This window comes from Lates calcarifer, linkage group LG15 (genome assembly GCF_001640805.2).
Source record: "Lates calcarifer isolate ASB-BC8 linkage group LG15, TLL_Latcal_v3, whole genome shotgun sequence".
Lineage (NCBI taxonomy): Eukaryota > Metazoa > Chordata > Actinopteri > Centropomidae > Lates > Lates calcarifer.
In genome coordinates, this window is record NC_066847.1 from 2696318 (window position 1) to 2715572 (window position 19255).

Genomic DNA, 19255 nt, shown 5'->3' on the forward strand with positions numbered 1-19255 from the left:
CTGCAGCACCGTACTGCTATGATGTAAGATTACTTCTCGCTATAATAGAACAGTTCTGAAATAGCAAGAGGCACTCATCCCGTGATGGGTCTGACTCAGCGGGTTGATCATATGATTGAAGCAGAGGATCTTGGGAACTAAGTTGTTTCCAGTTTTGTGGTGGGTTTTGACCGTATGTGCTGTAATGGGAAACAGATGCAGCCCTAACAGAGGGGAGAAGGAGGAACAGGAACAGGAATTTACTGTCAAACTGGGCCTCAGATTTCAGTGTACACAGTGAAGTCACATCAGAGCAGAAAATCGATCACAACAATAAGATAATGGCTTCTACACACACAGTGTAGGATTATAGAAATGCATTCTCAGCTTCAGCCTATATAGAGATATTAATAGCTTTTCTAACACTCCAGATAAAAATAGAGCCATCGACCGTTTGGTAACCACCTTAGTAAGGAGTATTGGATTATAAATCTATCACCGCCTGTAGCCATTCCTCCTTTCATCAAGCCCACACACACATACATTTACACACAGGTCATGACCTGCTGTCTGATGGCATGTTCAGCGGTGCTGAGAGGGGGGTTGGGTGCGGGATGATAGATCAGTTGAGACACTATCATCCGTGAGTCTCATTATCTAAAGTGACCATATAGCAACCAGGAGGAAGAGTCTTAAAGGAGCTTAAGATGCACTCTCCTGCTTGGTGAAATCCACCGAGCAGATGCCTCAAGAAAAAAAAAAAAGAAAAAGAAAACACTCATCGATCAGATAGATTGTGAGCTGTCAGTGATGAGAGGCCGTGCCAGGAGCCAGGAGCCTGGGCTGCACTTAACACACCAGAGATCTTAACACAATGGGGTTCTTGGCACACCAGAGACTGTTTGTGACCTTGAGGAGAGCTGAAGCTGCTAACTTAAGAGAGAGATAGACACTTGAAATTCTCATCAGTTCATGTTGTTGGTCTTTGGAGCTGTAACCTACACCTGCAACGAAGTGTTATATTATACACTATGGGTTGGGATAGATTAGAAATTGAGAAAAAGGCAAATAACATGCCTCCCAGGGGCAACAGTGTTCATTACACCCATGTACTGCATGAAAGTGCTTGAACAAACATGCTAACTGTATTGTTATTTAATCTATAGGCAGAAATGTAATTTGTTTGAGTTGACTGTAGTATAATCATGTCTCAGCTGCCTCCAGTGTCCCCCCCGTTCCCCTGAGTCTCCTCATCCTGTGACTGTGTGAGTAAGTGTTGTTGGGCGGGGCTTCATTTACCTGGCACCTGGCCCTTCTCCACACCTGCTCTCTATCAAGTCATCAGCACCAGCTCAAGTACCAGCTCACCTCACACTCATGGCCCCACTGTTACAGCTCAGTCAGTGGTAGCTGTGCTCTCGGCTGCTTAGTCCTCTCCTGCTTTTGCTAATCAGTCGTCTCCTGTGCCAGTTTGCTGCTCTGCTTTTACCACTCACGTTCTACACCCGCCTGCTAGCATTCAGCCTCCAGCTGCCTCCTCCAGCTAGAATCCACCGTTACCCTCCGTCTTTGCCTGCCTGTCCTCTGCCATCTCCAGCACCCCACTGATTCCCTCATTGTCTCAACAGTAAAATCATCTTTAACCTTCCTAACATGAGTCTGTGTCCATTCAAAAACCTAGTCAGATGATGTGACCAGTAGGTTATGGTGGCTAACGTTAGCCAGTGTTAGCAACAGATAGATGGTGCTGCGTAAATTAACTGACTTAATGACTCTTCTCTACCTGTAACACTATGTTTTACCATTGCCCCAGCTGTCATTTGAGGCCACTGTCAAATCAACATGGAACAAACTTTGCCTTGTTACCATGGAATGTATAAGAAAGGGCTCCTTATTGTTGTTAGAGTTGTTGTAGGTTGCAGTAGTTGTAATAGTTGTGTTAGCTGCGCAGCAAACTGCTGTTCTGTTCAGATCTCATTACATGAATGAGTAACCTGCTGCGACAGCCATGTATCATTGGACATATGAGGTACACGGGATGCTCTTATATTTAGACATGTGACTACAAGTGCTAGACTGCTGTAGGAGTCACACGACATGTTCATATATACACACAGACCTGACACATAGGCTGTTGACTAAGTGCATGAGGAAGTACGTATCCACCAGACGACATGGCACAGAAAATAATTATGGCAGAGATATTTTGACACTGGCCTGGGAAATTTAGTCGAACATGATGCTTGTGATAAAGTTTGATGTATTCATGTACTAATGTACTAGTAATGATAATAGCGCTTCTTAACATGTTTGACTGACAACCTTCAATTGCTAATATTGTTTTTATAATATTGATTAAAACTAAGTCCACAATTGGTATAAATGTGCAGGTGCCAGCCAGGAATACTTCAACAAAGGCCCTGAACTTCTTATCTGATGATCTAGCTGTCTGTATATACTGTTTATGTTTTACATTTTTTAACAACCATGTCTCTAACGGAAAGAAATACTACAGTCTTCCTTTTTGGCTGTACATCAGCATTTCCACTCCAACTGTCAGTGTTTGAGGTCAAGTATCATAATACTTTCTATTCCCTGTACTATCAGATGTCCAGTGTTTTTTCCCCACGTGGTTTTTCTGTTTCACACTGCAGTATGCAAAAACAACAATGAAAAAAATTACCCAGTTAATATCTCATCCATGAATTTTGATGGTATACAATGTTAGTTTTCTATTTATTGTGCATGTGGTTTAATTGTGGAATAAAAAAATAAATTATAAAAACTGTCAGTATCATAAGTCTTGCCACAGAGCTTATTTCCTCATTCATTACAGGAAGGGAAGAGAAAACAGAAAATTACAACTGAAATTCTGTGTGAAACTTATTGTGCTTGGTCTGAAATAGAAATTTTGACTTGTGATGCTGCCTTTATTCCATTTAGGTGTGGCAGAAAGTCATGCCAGTGAGCTCACATGCACAATACAAAGGTCCTGGAGCAGATAAGCAAACAGAATGCAGTCACTAGGAATGTTGATGGTTATTCTGCTATACAAACTAGAGTATACTTTCCAGTTAAAACTTACATAACAGCTAAGAACAAAGCACATGTTCATGCTTTATAATGGTCTAATAAACAATAGAAGTGATGTTTGAGGTTAGAATGGCAATAAAGTCCAAGGTCCAAGTTGTATTTATTAAATATGCAAGAACCTTCTTCATTTTTCAAGCAGTGACCCAGACTGCAGCAGAACACACAGTCTCCTGCCTCTGTCGAGTTTTCAGATGTGTAACCCGACACCTGACATCATCTGGTTTTTGGATCTTTACCGTTTTAGTGAAACCAGATGTAATTCCCATACATGGAGAAGAAAAAAGAAAAAAAAACACTCCGCCCCAGACCTGGAGCTCCTACTTCCTCAAAATTCAGCGAATATAAACTCACACACTGACCTACTTCGACAGCAGAGGAAGAAGCTGACAGACTCAGAGGACTTCACCAAACTCTTTGACTTTGAACTTAAGGTAAAGTTTATTGTTTACTGATTTCCTGGTACAGAGTTTTACTCTCAGTTTTGTGAATTCCCTCTCAGGGGGGATGGTTTTATAGGACTAGAACAGATTATTATGATGTTTTGCACTAAAAGTAAACTAACTAATGTGTAACTGAGCTGAACTGAAAGTGATCCAGAACTCATTTCATTATAGCTCCTAATTTCCCAGTAAAGACTCCTAAGATTTCAGGCTCTGAAGTATAAGTTTTAATAGGACTAGGATTAGAGAATGATTTTGACCCAGTTGCACCTTGATAGAAGGATTTTTCTACGTCAGAGCTGCAGTTTAAACTGAGAGCTCTGCAGAGTTAATGTTACTCATGGAAAACTACAAGACACATATGAAAAAATACACTGATGCCTTATGTTAAAATAATTTCTCAAACCTAAGGAAACTATCACCAGGAGAATTTTTATGACTCAGACAGCAACACAGCAACGTGCACATACTGTTTCAGTAAGCTGAATTATTTGCATACAGATCATGAGACCTTGCTATTTAAATCAAGCTACTTCAAATCACTCAAGGGTGAAGCCATGGTAGATACAGCATAATCATTATGTGTAGGCAGCAGATAATGTAAAGCAGCTCACTTTACACAGCCTCAGAGTGAGAAGAAATATTTAGTTTTCTGCTTTTAGCTTTGTTAAACTTAACAGGTCAGTGGCCTTTACTGGAAACAGTGGGTACAAATGCAGATTAGAAGCAGATGAGCTAAAACAACAGGAGACGTTGATGAATGACAGATGGCAGGAAAGCAGAGGCAAAGGTGGTGAAAAAAATTCAGACTGCAGTGGGTTTTTTCCTTTTTTTTTTTTTTTTTTTGAAGTCTGGAGTTAAAAATGCACAGAGAATGTGTCTGAATCCCAGATGAGAAAGCGAGAGAGCTTTTTCAACACAACAGCAAAAACTTATTGAGTTTGATTGTTCATGTTGGGGCTGATACTCATGTGTTTAGTATGAAGCTGCTGACAAACATCTTTTATCTCCGTGGCAAACGAAAGCACAAAATGAGTTCAGTTCTTCCCCCAGACTTTTACTCCTGGCTGTGTGGAAACAGCTCTCAGACCAGCAGTTGTTGTTTTAAGTCATCGACCAGCTGGACTGCTATGATTTTCCCTCCAAATCCAGCTGTTAGACGGTTCCATGGAAATAGAAACTCTTACTCTTGCATACTCTTGGTCCTTGTTGGCAATTGACAGAAATGCAGTGACTGTAACTCATTCCACAGAAACCTCTACAAAGTAATGTGGCAATAGTGTACATTGAACCATGTATTAGTGTACTACTTCTAAATGCTAAAGCAAAAGTTTAATTTTATATTTTGCAGCCAACACAGGATGGGTACTAGGTGGATACAGGTCTCGTGTACTTAAGCTCTGGTTTGTTGTATATTAAAACATGAGGTTTGTGTGTTATTGTCCTTTCAGGATGTTGTCGTATGTGTGCGTGTTGCTGCTGGCAGCCTCAGCTCTGGGCCACTTGGATGAAGCCTTTCTGGACGCCCAGTGGGAGCAGTGGAAGACCACACACAGGAGAGAATACAATGGCCTGGTCAGTGTCTATTATGTCCTGTATGTAGCTATACAGCACCTTTCCACAAAAAATGACAAAGGGCTTTACATACAGAAAAAGCACAAGCAAAAGTGTCATTAAAAAGAGGCACATATTTGAAGTGTAAAGAAGTAGGCCTGAAGACATTATTCAGACACTACCTGTCATAACTAGTAGGACGGGTTTTGGAGGAATTCTAAACAAGGTGTGGAGAACAAGCTCAAGGTTCTGGCAAAAAATATCATTCTGTATTGACAGTTTTAGTTTTCTGGTAAAGACAGTTTCATTGGATGTTTTCTTCAGCTAAAATGACTAGAACTGCACAACTGCATGCTTGACAGTGAAAAGGAAAGCTCAGAGACAAAACAGCATGTACTAATTTATAAACTGTATACTTCAATGAATCTGTATACTTTTACGGTGATGCCTCATATTTCATTACCACCGTTCAGCACTGAGCCCAAGATGTGTTTTGTACAGGACAAATGGTCCTTTAAAAACAATACAAAGAAAATTAATGCTGACTTAAATTCTGACTTCTTATGCATATTTCTCAGAACTGCAGATCTGCACATTCCAGGAGAGCAAACTGTTTATTCAACAGTCAGGACAAAGGAAGGGGGAGAAACAGAGTGACAGAAAGAAAGATCAGAGTGACATTAATGGGAAAGGATGTCAAAGTTTCATTATAGCTCCAGTCTCAGTTGTGTGTAGCAGTCTGTGCATTTATCTGGCTTTTTTTTTTTACTTTTGTCTCCTGCCTTCAAGCTTTGTTCACTCTTCTCTCTGTCTTTGTGCTTCAGTGAGTTGTACAATGCGGACATCTTAGTGTTTGACTCACTGTCTGTATACATCTGACTCAATTTAGCGGCCAGTCAGTTCAGCATTAGTCTCCTCTCTCTCTCAGCTGGTCTATTTCTGCTGTTAGCCGTCTGGTGGATATTTATGTATTTGGGAGGATGCAGATCTGCAGAGAGAACATTAAACAGAGCAGATGTTCGTTGTAGGAGTTTTTAAGGAACTTGACGCCACTACCAAATCTCCATTTGGCTGGCTTTATTGTTCACTCCGTTTGCCTGTGTATAATCTGAATATGTCATTAAGACTATTAAATAGCTCATCGTTCCTTTTTATGTCAAAGATGAAAATGAAGATAGGCTTTTACAGTTGGTTCAGATAGGAGAGAGGATAAGTTAAATTGCTTTTAAAATGTTACAATTACAGATGTGGATGAAGACATTCAGTGGATAGTTATCATTTCAGAGACTTTTTCTTTGCATCCCAGAAAAACTGTATTGGATAGTTTATCTATTTAATTACACAGAATGCTGAAGTTGTAGAGGTTGCCAGAAATTATTTTCAAAGATGTTTCAGACTGCTGTTTGAGTGAATAATGGTACATCATCAGCATATTGACTGATCTTGTGTGTTATTAGCACCAACTGGAATACCTGGAAAGTTTGTGTTTTGGTGTATTGCAGAGACAAAAAAGTGCTGATGTAAATGGGAATCCTTGTTTAGGATATAAAGCTCGGGTAGTAGAGGAATATCTGTTGCTCAATGGTAGAAAGACAGGTTTATAAAGTTTTTCCAAAGCCAAAGTGCCCAAACAATTCGGTGGATTAGAGCTGATTAAACCAAGGTTATTTTCCCTGGTACCATTTTTGGTAGTAAAGGATATGTCTTAAGGAGGTGAGTAGACATGACTGGGCTTTGATGCCAGAGAACAGGATTTGCATCATATGTCTATAAACATGTCGTATTTTATCCCCCAAGCCTCACTTTTGACTTTTTCAATTTTGAAAACAGGCCACAATCTTTCTGCATCCATAAGAAAATTCTGAGTGCCCACAAAAAAAACATGAAAAGTTCAATAATGCCTTTGTCCATGGACATTTCATTGATGCATTCTCTCTCTGCATCGATTCACCTGATACATTATTTATTGTTAACAATACAAGAAGAATGCTCTCTCTGCCAAAGTAAAAATCAGCACTGAATGATGTCTGTACACTTAGTCCACAACACAAGGCAACTTCTTACTCACTATAAGTTAGAGTGTTATCTAACATCATTAACTGTGAATCTTTACTGCATCTGTTTTCTTTAGTTATATAGTAAGGCTATGTATTGTAAATGCTGAGGAAACAATGTCAACTAAAAAAACATGAAAATGTGAGACTGGCACTGGTTGCTCTACTTCCGTGTTTTGGCCTGGAGTGGAAACAAGACAGATGGAGTTAGAGAACAGAGAAGCAAAAGTAAAGCAGGACATGCACAATGAGAATTTACAGTACTTCATCTTTTTCATCCTTAGCCAGTAATTCAGAAAGTTTTTCTCCAGAAGGCTGTAGACCCACTTTTATCAAAGTGACTTTGTATAATTATTTACTTTGATTCAGGAGGTCCTATTAGAGTTTAACTATGCAAATAATTAACATGTCTCATCATTAACAAGTCATCAGGTGTCACGAGTTTCAGTGAACAGTGAAAATGTATATATTACCTAATGTTTGAGTTTATCTGTCTCTAAAATTCCCAGACCTCTTTTTTTTATTTGCATTTTAGTTCCTGGCTGTGAAAAAGGAAGGAAATGTAGTTTAGCTGGCGGTAAACCAGAGCCGACTGCAAATTTACTTCCTGAGCGCTTGCTGAGCATCTGTCATCCCTTCACTCTTCACCTCCAGCCAGAGGGCACCGCTCCACAGCTGTGTAGTGCGAGTGTGTGTTTGTGTATAGATACATGTGTGCAGTTTATCTACAGTGCTGCATGTGCCTGGGTTCATGTGCAGCATGTCAGCATTTGTGTTTAATGTTGTTTTCCTTTGTTTCTGTGTGGACATGCATTTAATTTGAAAGTGTTCATATGATCATTATGTGGTGTATATTTATACCCATGTGTAGTCAGCAGAAAAGACTCTCTCTCGCTCGCTCGTGGTGATTTTGATTAGTATTCCTCCAACACTTCCTCTAATTCAACCTTCCTTGAACTGACATCACTGTAATAGAATCAGAGTTTGCTTGCATCATTTGCATTTTCCATTACGTGGATATGGATATTGAGATAGAAATAATGATCATAGTTATGCTAATGGTTGTTAAGACCATGAATACTAAGCAGAGCTTGGTTGTTTTTTAGATAACCATCCAAGCACTTGACTGCATCTTATTCCAATTTAGTGTCTATAAGCAGCAGTGACATCAAATAAATGTAAGTCAGTCTCTCACACAGATATTTCTTTGCCTATAAAAGACACCCTAGTGATGATGGGGTGTGTTCTAAAATGAAGCATAAAGCAATATGTAAACAGAAATTGCAATGGCATGGGACAGTTATATTACTGTAACTATACAAGCTGCACTAAGGAAGATTGTTGTGTGAATGTGCACCGGTTTAATTGACCCAATTAATGAAATGGGGCTGTAACACAGCTTTCTTTCTTTGCTAATTAAAATGTAGATTTGCCCTATTTGCCCAGATTAATTTCTTTAAGATGTCAGGTGTTAGTGTAGGAGAAAAGGGAGGGAAGCAAAACTTAAAGTTGAGATATAAGTGATACAGGAATATTTTGCATAGGTCATGACCTACAAAGCCCATCTGTGTCAGGTGAAAAGGACCAGTGTGTAAGTCCACTACTGTGGCTCACCCATTGATGGGACTGCATCTAGACAGAACATTATATGAATGTTTTAGTCTCTCCTCCAAATGCTGACAAGAAATTCAGACTTCAGTTGTCTGAAAATGGAAGACACAACCCATTATCCACTGAAAGCCACTCAGTTGTTTAATGATGCCTTTGGGTGATCTTGTCAATTTATAAGTTAGAAATTATTGTGAGATCATTTCATATTTACCAGGTATTTATTTCAGATGTTCATGGAGACCAAACATAAACTCCACTGTTTGCTCCTGTCACCAGCTAGAATATGTTTCTCACCTCAGGGCTCTCCAGTTCATCTCATCTTATATTTTGCTGCATTAGAAGGTTAAAAATCTAAAGGGACAATTTCAAAGCTTCTAAAAGAATGTTTATTATCTCTCGAGGTGTAAAGAACACATCCAGTTTCTGTGTTTGATTTGAGACTAAACGACACCTGCACTCCTGTTTGTGTTAGGATGAGGAGGGGATCCGCAGGGCCATCTGGGAGAAGAACATGCTTATGATCGAAGCCCACAACCAGGAGGCAGCGCTGGGCATCCACTCCTACGAGCTGGGGATGAACCACCTGGGAGACATGGTGAGTACAGACAAAGAAGCAGGTCTGCATTATTGTCAAAACCACGTTTGGACTCATGCCTCAGCTTATATAATGTGGCATCAGCCTATTACAGACCTGATCAGACGTGGACTGTATAGACATAAGGTTCAACTTTTATCCTGTATTGATTATCATAGTAGAAGATGAAGACCTCATGAGGCCCTGACAGAAAGACTAGCATATCAGCATTGTTTATATTCTCTCGTTTTGACTTCAACATGCTCAGCAATGCTTCGGATACCGCCGTTGTTCACATCTCTGTCTCTGGCCTCTCCTGCCCAGTCATCCTTGCATATTTTACAAGTCTTGAAAAACCACATGCTGTGATTGGTTATAATAACCTAATTCACAAATATCTTGAAAGACATGTCATGTAGTCTGATCCTGACTTAACCCATATAGCACAGTATCAACATTCAGTGGCTGTGATGAGTATTTGCAGTATATGTTATACAGTAGCACAGTCTTGACTGAACTGAGGAACCTTCCCACATAACAATCAAATCCCTATTTCTATTGTTCTTGGTTTTTATCCATGATATCACTGGCTCAGTCCAGCTGCTGTGGTGCCAACATTGAGACAGCTGTACCAGGTTAATGAAGTAAAAAATCACCAACTGACAAGACAAGTAACTATGGCTGTGTGCCATTCAAATGTCTCAGCATCTGATGCTGCACCACCCATTCAACTTAAACCAGCAGGGCTTCAACTAGGAACTGTTTTCATTATCAATTAATAGGCTGATTATTTTCAATTTCAGAAAATAGTAAAGAATGGCCACTATAATCTCTCTCCATCCAAAGGAACGTCTTCAAATGTCTTGCTTGTCATCCAATCAACAGCCAAAGAGATTCAGTTTACTGCCATGTAGAACAGAGAAAGGCATCAAATCCTCACGACTAATCAATTAGTAAACTCATTTTTGCAGGTGTAGAAACCAATCGGTATTGCGCCACTATCTGCTACAGTCTGGGCAAAATTGCAATATGCAATAAGATAATATGTGCTAAGGTGCAAAGGCCAGTAGTGACTCTGATGAGTGAGACTTGATATTGTTTCCTCTTTTCACCATAGTGTTTTTAAATACTGTACATAAAAACAAATATGTTTAATTGTGTAGCAAAGTGTGTAGCAAAAGTCAGTTAAAACCAGCTTCTAAGTTCCTTTTTTCCTCAGAAGTTTTGGCTTTTAGCTGCTGTCATCTTTCTTTTTTGCATCACTCGTGCATGTTGCAGCCTGGTGAGGTAAAACTAAATGGGTTCTTTGTCTTTAAATCAGCTGTAGTCAGTGGTATGAATGTCAGTGCAGGTCATGACTGACGGTTGTTTTTTTTTCACATGAAGATGCCGGATGTAATAACCTGTCTATGAAAAGTGGGTGGAAAGCAGAATGCATAAATACATTCATTGGCTTATCTTAGTGACAGAAACATGTACACACATCCAAATTCAGGATAAATGGCCAATTTCATGTTTATGTAGGAACAGGTGGCTGGGAAATGAAGGATGTGTTTCTACTTTCATTTTGACTGGAAGCACTTAAGGTGAAATGAAAGAAATTAACAGATGGCGTGTATTTCTTCCATTAATAATCTATCTGCTTACAGCCTGAGCCATAATGAAAGCACTGGGGAATTCTGCTGATATTAAATGGCAGGATTTTTCAAGATAATTTCTAAATATCATCTAACCAGCAGTTTCATTGTGACTATCAGAGAACAGTACAGAGATCACTTACCTTCTTTCACCTCATTTGATGTCATTGTTTTGTAAATGTTGTAGCTTTTATATGTGAAACCTTTACACCTTTTCTAGCCCTTTTCCACATTTGCATAGTACAGAAAAATGACATTTCACTTTGGAGTAAACTGTGTTAAACCCATCTCTTCATGAAATACTTTTCATCCTCCGTCACCCTGCTGAATCAAATCCTCCCTCTCCCATATCTCCTTTTACTTGTTCTTGTCTTAGTCTAAAAATAAATCCTCTCTGCCTCCCTTCTCTTGTTCTTGCCCCAAAACATTTTTATCTCACACGATTCTTCCAGGAACCAATGAAACTTTCATACCATCTATTGTCAGCACAATACAACCTGTAAGCCTTAACCTCTGCTCTCTTGGTTGCTTGTAATGTTTTTGATCTAGAAACTCCACCTGCTGTTGCATGTTTTTTTAAGGATCTAAGTGAGAGGCTCAGCAACATCACCAAGACCTGAAACATGATGAAAAAATGACTGACATTTTGTGTCTCTATCCACACAGACATCAGAGGAAGTGGCTGACAAATTGACAGGCCTTCAGGTCCCAATGAACCGTGATCGCAGCTACACAATGGCTCTGGATGACGTGTCCAGAATTCCCAAATCTGTCGACTACCGCAAGAAGGGCATGGTGACTCCAGTGAAGAACCAGGTCAGACCTCTTATTGTGTATCCAGCATTTGAAAACTTCTAGACTTGGTTGGTTTTTGGCAGCTTTTGCTAAGAAAAAAAATATCCAAATTGATGTTGTGTTTAATGGCTATAATCAATAATTTTATAGTATCAATATATTTGTGAAATGTGAAACCGGTTGCTTCTGGCTTTACAGAGCTTGATATTGAGTTTCAACTCATTGTTTGCAGAGGATTATCAGAGATGGCCAAAATCAGAGCTGAGGTAGCTGGATGCATGAAACAGAACTGCAGGCATGAATAGATCCAGTCTGAAAAACAGACTTTGGCAGGAAAATCCTGACTCTGATGAATATTACACAGAGAGATGGAGTGAAAGCATATTTAATTAATGGGCAGGGAAATGGAAGAACCTGTTGGTTGACTAAATCATTGGCAGAGATTGTACTACCTTCACACCTCTGGCATCAGCAGCATAGCTGAGAAACTACAACATGTCACTGCAGCTCAAGGGAATACGATAAAGATCAAAACAATCAGAAATTCAGAACACAAGGAAGGACAGGGCTTGTGCAATAGGAGCTCTCAATGTGATTAGGAATCAAGATCATGTGATACATTTTGCTTATGCCTTAGTAAGTACAGCAACCAAAACAGACTGGAAACATGAGAGGGCAGACTGAAATTACTGTGTCATCGTTCCTAAGAAAACAGGAACACCCATTGTCTCACAGTGGAGGAAGCTGCTGTTTTTGATAATTCTGTTGACAGTGTTCTTGGTAACTGAAATAAAAGATAGTAATCTACAGATTGTAGTTCCTGTTAAGTTTTGTCAGAGACTTTGGGGAAAACTGAGAGAATGTTCCTAAGGCTGTTTTCAAGCAAAATGTTATGAAGGAAACATAGAAATCTAACTGATTTCTGTGGGGAAATGTGGCTGTAGAGTATTAAAAATTATGATATCAACTGGGAACATACAAAGTAAGTAAAATAACACATTAAGACATGATTATGATTAAATAAGAGGGTTTTTATTCAATGAACTTGAATAATCAACAATTATCAGTGGGTACTTTTGGGAAAATATGAACATAATCATTCAGAATTATGAGGACATATTAATATGTTGATATTTACCCACAGAAACCTTGTAACTAATTGTTTTTGTATCCTATTGGTCCTATGACATCCTCATAAATGTCAATCTGTGAGTTCATAAGTCCTGGAGATACAAGGTTTGCATCATTGATACTTTGAATTAAAACATTCAGAAACATCCTCTAACATGTGTGAGTGAAGTGACCTCGCAGCAGCAGGTGACCTCAGAATGGCTGAATGAGATTCAGAGTATATGATGAATATTTTCTTTTGTAGCCTTGAAAAAGAGGATGAACGCTTTCAGAAAAATACATGGAAACATCCATCATTTTTTTTCTTTCCTTTGCACCAGAAAATGGAAAATTACACAAATAATTCCAGTTAGAATACATTCATGTGACCAGCCCGGGGAAACAGCCTGTTCTCACTCCTAATGGACTTTGAAAACAAAGGAATGGGTTTGATTATCAGATGTAATTAGTCATTATGAGCAGGTCGTACAGCCGGGCCATATTTATGTAAACAAGGATTGAGTAGGACAGGAAGTACATAGACTGAAATATGGCGTACATCTGTGCTTTGTGCTCACAGGCAGGTTAGCAGCAGAGTGATGTTATGTTATCTAATGAATATCAGAGCAGGCACTGAAGCAGAGCTCACCAGGGTTAATATTGTGATTTTTAATAAAATCTAACATTTTTTTGTTCAGTTTTAGTTTGTTTTGGTGCGTGTTTAGCCACTGTAATTTAGGTTTTATGAGTTTGTAGTCCAGTTCTTGTTAAAAGACATAACCAGGAGAAAGTAATGCACAATTTAAAAAAATATCTGTGTATAGATAATAATAGTAACAATAAGAGTGATTATAATTATAATACAAGGATGACTATTTCCTTTAAATTGAGCTCACACTTCGTAGCAGTACTGTAGTGTAAATAACTACTTCTACTACTAATAATAATAATAATAGTATGTATGTATGTGGAGGATGTTGTCTCCCTCTGATGGCTGAAAACCAACCTGCAGCTATAAACAGGATTTACTGAGCTGTCCCTCGGCTTCCTGTTGTTCATGAATCATTCAGCAGGCTGACTGTACTCTGTGCATACTAACAATTCTGCTGCTTCCTCCTCAGCTCCTTTTATGATGACTGAATTGTGTTTTGATGTTTTGTTTGTTTGAGGCAAATTTCAGTTCCTCCAGAGCTCAAAGCCACACTCAGAACACCCCCAGTGAACTGATGTGATTACACATTTACAAAGTTTTTAATTGGAGCAACTCTGAGCAGCAGAATGTCAGAGTGTTTTCCTTGAGGAGGAGCAGCCTGAGGTGTTTTGACTCAAAAGCAGGCGAGAGTTTATAGTTGACAATGACTCTAATAGAGTTTTACTGCTTCAGACTAAGAGCCCATAAACAAGCAGCTCTGTACTGTAGGGATCCTGTTCTTCAAATGAAATCATGTTTAACTTTTGGATTTTATCATTTTTCCTATCACTCGTCAAATTAAACCACAAATATTGGTTTGGGTACATAGTGTGAACATGTTGGTCTGAACATGTATGAACATGTAATTCTGGCATTAACATGCTCCTGTAAACAGCCTCCACTCTTCCGGAAAGGCTTTTCACCAGATGTTGGCTGCAGGGATTTGCTCCCGTTGAGCCACAAGAGCATTAGAGGGATCCTACACTGATGTTTAGGTGATGAGACCTGGCTCTCAGCAGAAGGTTTTAATCTCTGAGCTCATTTAAAACACAGTGTCGGGGTCTTCAATACATTATTATTAATGCATGATAAAACAGCATGTTTCATGTGTTCAGTGTTACATGAAGACACTTCTCACACAACCTTTCAATTCAAAGTTGTCAAAGTCTGCCCCCCAGTGGAACTGAGAGGAGAAAACACAAGCTGCTCCTGTCTCTTTTTCATTTCCCATTAATCAGTTTGCTTTCCTTTAGGCTGATGAGGTATTAATGAGATGAGATTCGTTAATCATTTAGTATTTGAAAATGAAGTCAGCAGAAAGAGGATCAGTGTTGGGTTGATATCATTCTTGGTTTTTATTGGATCATCAAACAAAGCTAAATGACATTAAGCCCCTCTGTGTTTCCCTCCTGACAGGGTTCCTGTGGCTCCTGTTGGGCCTTCAGCTCAGCTGGGGCCCTTGAGGGCCAGTTGGCCAAGAAGACGGGTCAGCTGGTGGACCTCAGTCCTCAGAACCTGGTGGACTGTGTCACAGAGAACGATGGGTGTGGGGGAGGGTACATGACCACCGCCTTCAAGTACGTCCAGGAAAATGGAGGCATCGATTCTGAGGAGGCCTACCCATACGTCGGAGAGGTATGAAAGTCACAATGCCACAGATATAATTGACGCAGAAGAAATAATTTTCCCTTCAGTGGGTCAGTTTTTCAGTCATCTTAATAAACTATCATGTGTCTTGTGACTGTAGTCCAGCGTCCACAGGAAGTGAGGCTCACCACATATTTGAACTTTTAGCTTTTCTTTCCTGTCATGTGTTAACACTCGTTCTCTTGCTGGTGTTGGTGTGATGTTCTATATTATATCAAAACCTGCCTACCAACTCCTTTAAAGCTCACTAATTAACATTTTTGTTTAAATCCTATACAAAACCAAGGTGTAAAACGGCTCTAGGCAGTTTTTGTTATCTTTAGACTGAGCAGGCTAGCTAGAGTTGAATTAAACTGGCGTTTTTAAATGAGACCCACAGTCTTGCAAAAAACAAAATGACAACTTCCAGAAATCACTTGTTTACAGTAACAGAGCTGCAGACACAGACTGAAACCAAAGTGGCCAATAGTTCCTCACCAGGCTGCCAGAGTGTGACCTCTGGCCCCAAACACATTACCATGCATAAAAACTGCAAAGGGGCAGCCAATATTTGATTGGGTGGAGGTGATTCAGTGGAAATTATGAAGCAGGAACTCTGCTGTTGTCTTACATAGCAAACATAGTTTCCTATTCAGTCATCTATTGGTACGAGAAGGAAGTTGAACTGCTTGTTAATGATTAAAAGCTGCTGTCTCCCCATTGTTTGGATACCAAGAATGTACTTAGGCTGTGATCAGTCACATGACGTGAGATGTGCATGTGACAGTAAAATCACAAGATTCGATGTGCAGAGCTGCGGCTGCCATTTGTTTTCATGATTGATTTTTCCAAAGATCATTTTGTTTTGCTGATCAATTACTCATTAGGTCTATAAACCATCAGAAAACAAAGGGAAATTCAGATCACTACAGGCAAATGTTGCCTGAACCACAGGAAAAAAAAAAACCAAAATATTCAATTTAATTTAAACTTCTCATATTTGAGACCTGAGACCATCAACTCTTAATGTATTTTTACTTGAAAATGACTGAACAATTAAGTTTCCATCAGCTATCAACTATTTGTCATTTAGAAATGATTACTTTCCTTTGTCATGAAACATCTTAAAATGATGGTGACGATGCTGATGATACTATGAGACTACGCTGAAGTTCAGATACCACTGCTATTTGGGTTGAAAACGTGCTTACAAAATAGTCATTCCAGTAAGAATAAAGGAGTCTGAAACAAATATTTTCAGCATTTTTCTCCTCCTCTGTCTTGTCTACAGGACCAGCCTTGTCGCTTCAATTCATCAGCCGTGGCAGCCCAGTGCAAAGGCTACAAGGAAATCAGAGAGGGTGACGAGCACGGACTGGCTGTTGCGCTGTTTAAAGTGGGTCCAGTATCTGTGGGCATCGACGCCACACAGTCCACCTTCCAGTTCTACCAGAAAGGTCAGTGAACCACTCAGACATGTTACCTACGCCTACTTCACAACATGCTACCTTCCAACAACTGAAAGTAATAGGATTATGATATAACACTCACAGCACTGTACATTTGGTTTTTCTTCTTTTAAGCCAATCAGGATTTTTCCACCTGGCAGTGTGCAGAGGGCTTTGAAGCAGAAGTTAGACCTTTATGTTGGGAAATTAGACTTACAGCATGTATATCTGAATAAGGTGCCCTGAACACACCATCATGGAGAATTTTTTGCCTCTCCTCCTCTCTCACTCTTCCCCTCTGTCATGTGCCCAGGTATTTACTACGACCGCAACTGCAACAAAGAAGACATCAATCACGCTGTGCTGGCAGTGGGCTACGGAGTGAACACCAAGGGGAAGAAGTACTGGATCGTCAAGAACAGGTGGGACATCACATCACCTGTCTGAATGGCAGCAGGTGGCTCATAAGGCCGCCCAAATGAAACGACAGGCTGTTTGTTGGCGTGGCGTTGATATGATGCCTTCTGTCGGCCGCGTTGATGACAAACTGATGACATGAAATGCTGTTTGACTCCTGGCGATGCTCAAAACCTCTCACATTCTCTTTCTTTCCATCTTTTGTCTTCCCCTGACAGCTGGGGCGAGAGCTGGGGCAACAAGGGCTACATCCTGATGGCACGTAACCGTGGCAACCTCTGCGGCATCGCCAACCTCGCCAGCTACCCCATCATGTGAGGATGATGAGAGTGGAGCTCAAGAGGAAGACAAAAGAAGACAAAGGGGCTTTGCTCAGACTACTATACATGAAGAGAGCTCCTTCCAGTCCTCAGTAACCACTACAACAATAGGACTTACTGTCTTTTGGAAAGAATCTCCTCTGGTATCTAGTATGAAAATATTATGGACTCTTGGATTCAAGTGTCCTTAAAAACATCTGAGGATGTTTGGTTATTGTGAGTTATTTGAAGCACTTTGAACCCCTGACGTCTTTTCAGTTTTATCTCCACAGCAACACACTTCCACTGTTGTTGGCTCCATAAAGAAATGCATATAATTTCAGTACCTCCAGGGCATGGTGTTAGTAACACTAACCAAAGTGCCAAGTTAAATCTACAGACACACCAGGGACAACCAACATTTTACAGTGTTAAGCTGGTAGTCTGTGAAACTTTCACTTTCTAATTTTAATGACAGTTTGTGTGAAAACTAACTAAATTGAAATTCAGTGTGACAGGAAACATTGCTGGGCAATGGGAGCTCCTCCTTTCCTGCTGATGCAGAAGCAGTTCCTCTAAAATCCTAGTCAGTTTTTCACTTGATCACATCAACTTTTGTTGTTGTTATTGTTCTGTTCAGCACTTTTCTCATGATTAAACTGTAAACTGATGTTTTCTATGAAATTTAATAAAGGTTTCATTTTGAATTTGAATGTTTCAATTGGAATTTTTAATACTAAACTGAGGGGAAACACTTTTCTTAAGGTCAGCAAATAGCCAGCACCAGAAATTTAACTGGCCCTTCAGTACATAAACTGTAGTGAGTCTAATAAGCTGATATTTTATACCTGAATCATTGATTACACTTGATAGAACAATGGTAAACCTTTTCACACCCCTGACCTCCAAACAAATGTTTGTCAACTACAACAGCGCAATGTTTAGTGACGTCATATCCTGAGAGTTTGTAAATGAGCTGCATTTACTTCAGTAAATATGTGATGCCTGGCAGCAAGAATCATACATCAGTCCATTTATTCTAAGAATCTCATCACAAGTCCCAGTTTGTCTCATTTTATCAGACAAGGACAAATGTTATTTTAAAGTATCAGTGTTTTTATTTTCTGAGTTTTCAGTCAGTCTTGGTCAGAGCATAATGTAACTCAGCAATGAACAGGCAGGCGAAGATACACATTCTAATCATTAGCACTATCCACAACACCTGTGCACACCCTGGTGGTACAGACTCCACCTGCTGGTTATGCATGCTCTGATGAAGGTCTGATGTGTGCAGAGGTCTCTTCCATCATTTTGGACTCACTGATGGAACTGTGGTCACCCTGCAATTTATAGATGAATCAAAAAGAAATAAACAAACAAAACATTGTTTTATGAGTCATTTTAGTAAATATCAGTCTTGTTGTTAACTGGCAATTATGGTTTCTAATCATTAGATCTTTGAAACGATGCACCTTCCCACTGTATTTGTTTGTGATGCTAAATCCAAGTCATATCATCCCAACACTGAATACCCAAAGGTAAAAAGCATGCACACAGCTTTAAGGATAAATTGACTAATGTCAATTTCATCACTTTAGGTCACTCACTCCAGGTGAAACAAGACCAGAATAAAGTGCATGTCAGGGGCCATAACCATGTAGCACTGTATGTTTATATTCACAGCAGAATGGGTTTATGCATCCATCCATCCATCCATCCATCCATCCATCCATCCAACACTTTGGTTCACATACCTAAACAACAGCTGGCAGGCAGCCATAAAACACGATGACCTCCTGACCTTTCATCCAGCTCCCTGTCTTGTCAGATATTCAATCTCCCCTACGCTGCGGTCCAGAGTCGCATATCCCAGCAACTACCGACTGGACTCCAGAGAACCAATCCTGGGGTTTTCAGTGACCTCCCT

At 39.8% G+C, this 19255-nt stretch overlaps 1 protein-coding gene across 1 annotated transcript; it reads left to right on the forward strand.

The window, feature by feature from the left end:
* The first annotated feature begins 3357 nt into the window (after window positions 1-3357).
* Window positions 3358-18041, forward strand: ctsk (cathepsin K). The gene is made up of 8 exons (XM_018676084.2): window positions 3358-3503; window positions 4964-5087; window positions 9204-9326; window positions 11609-11758; window positions 14955-15173; window positions 16456-16621; window positions 16926-17034; window positions 17248-18041. Exons 2-8 carry the CDS (start codon window positions 4965-4967, stop codon window positions 17345-17347), a joined length of 990 nt encoding a protein of 329 aa, XP_018531600.1. The 5' UTR covers window positions 3358-3503; window position 4964; the 3' UTR covers window positions 17348-18041.
* The last annotated feature ends 1214 nt before the right edge of the window (window positions 18042-19255 follow it).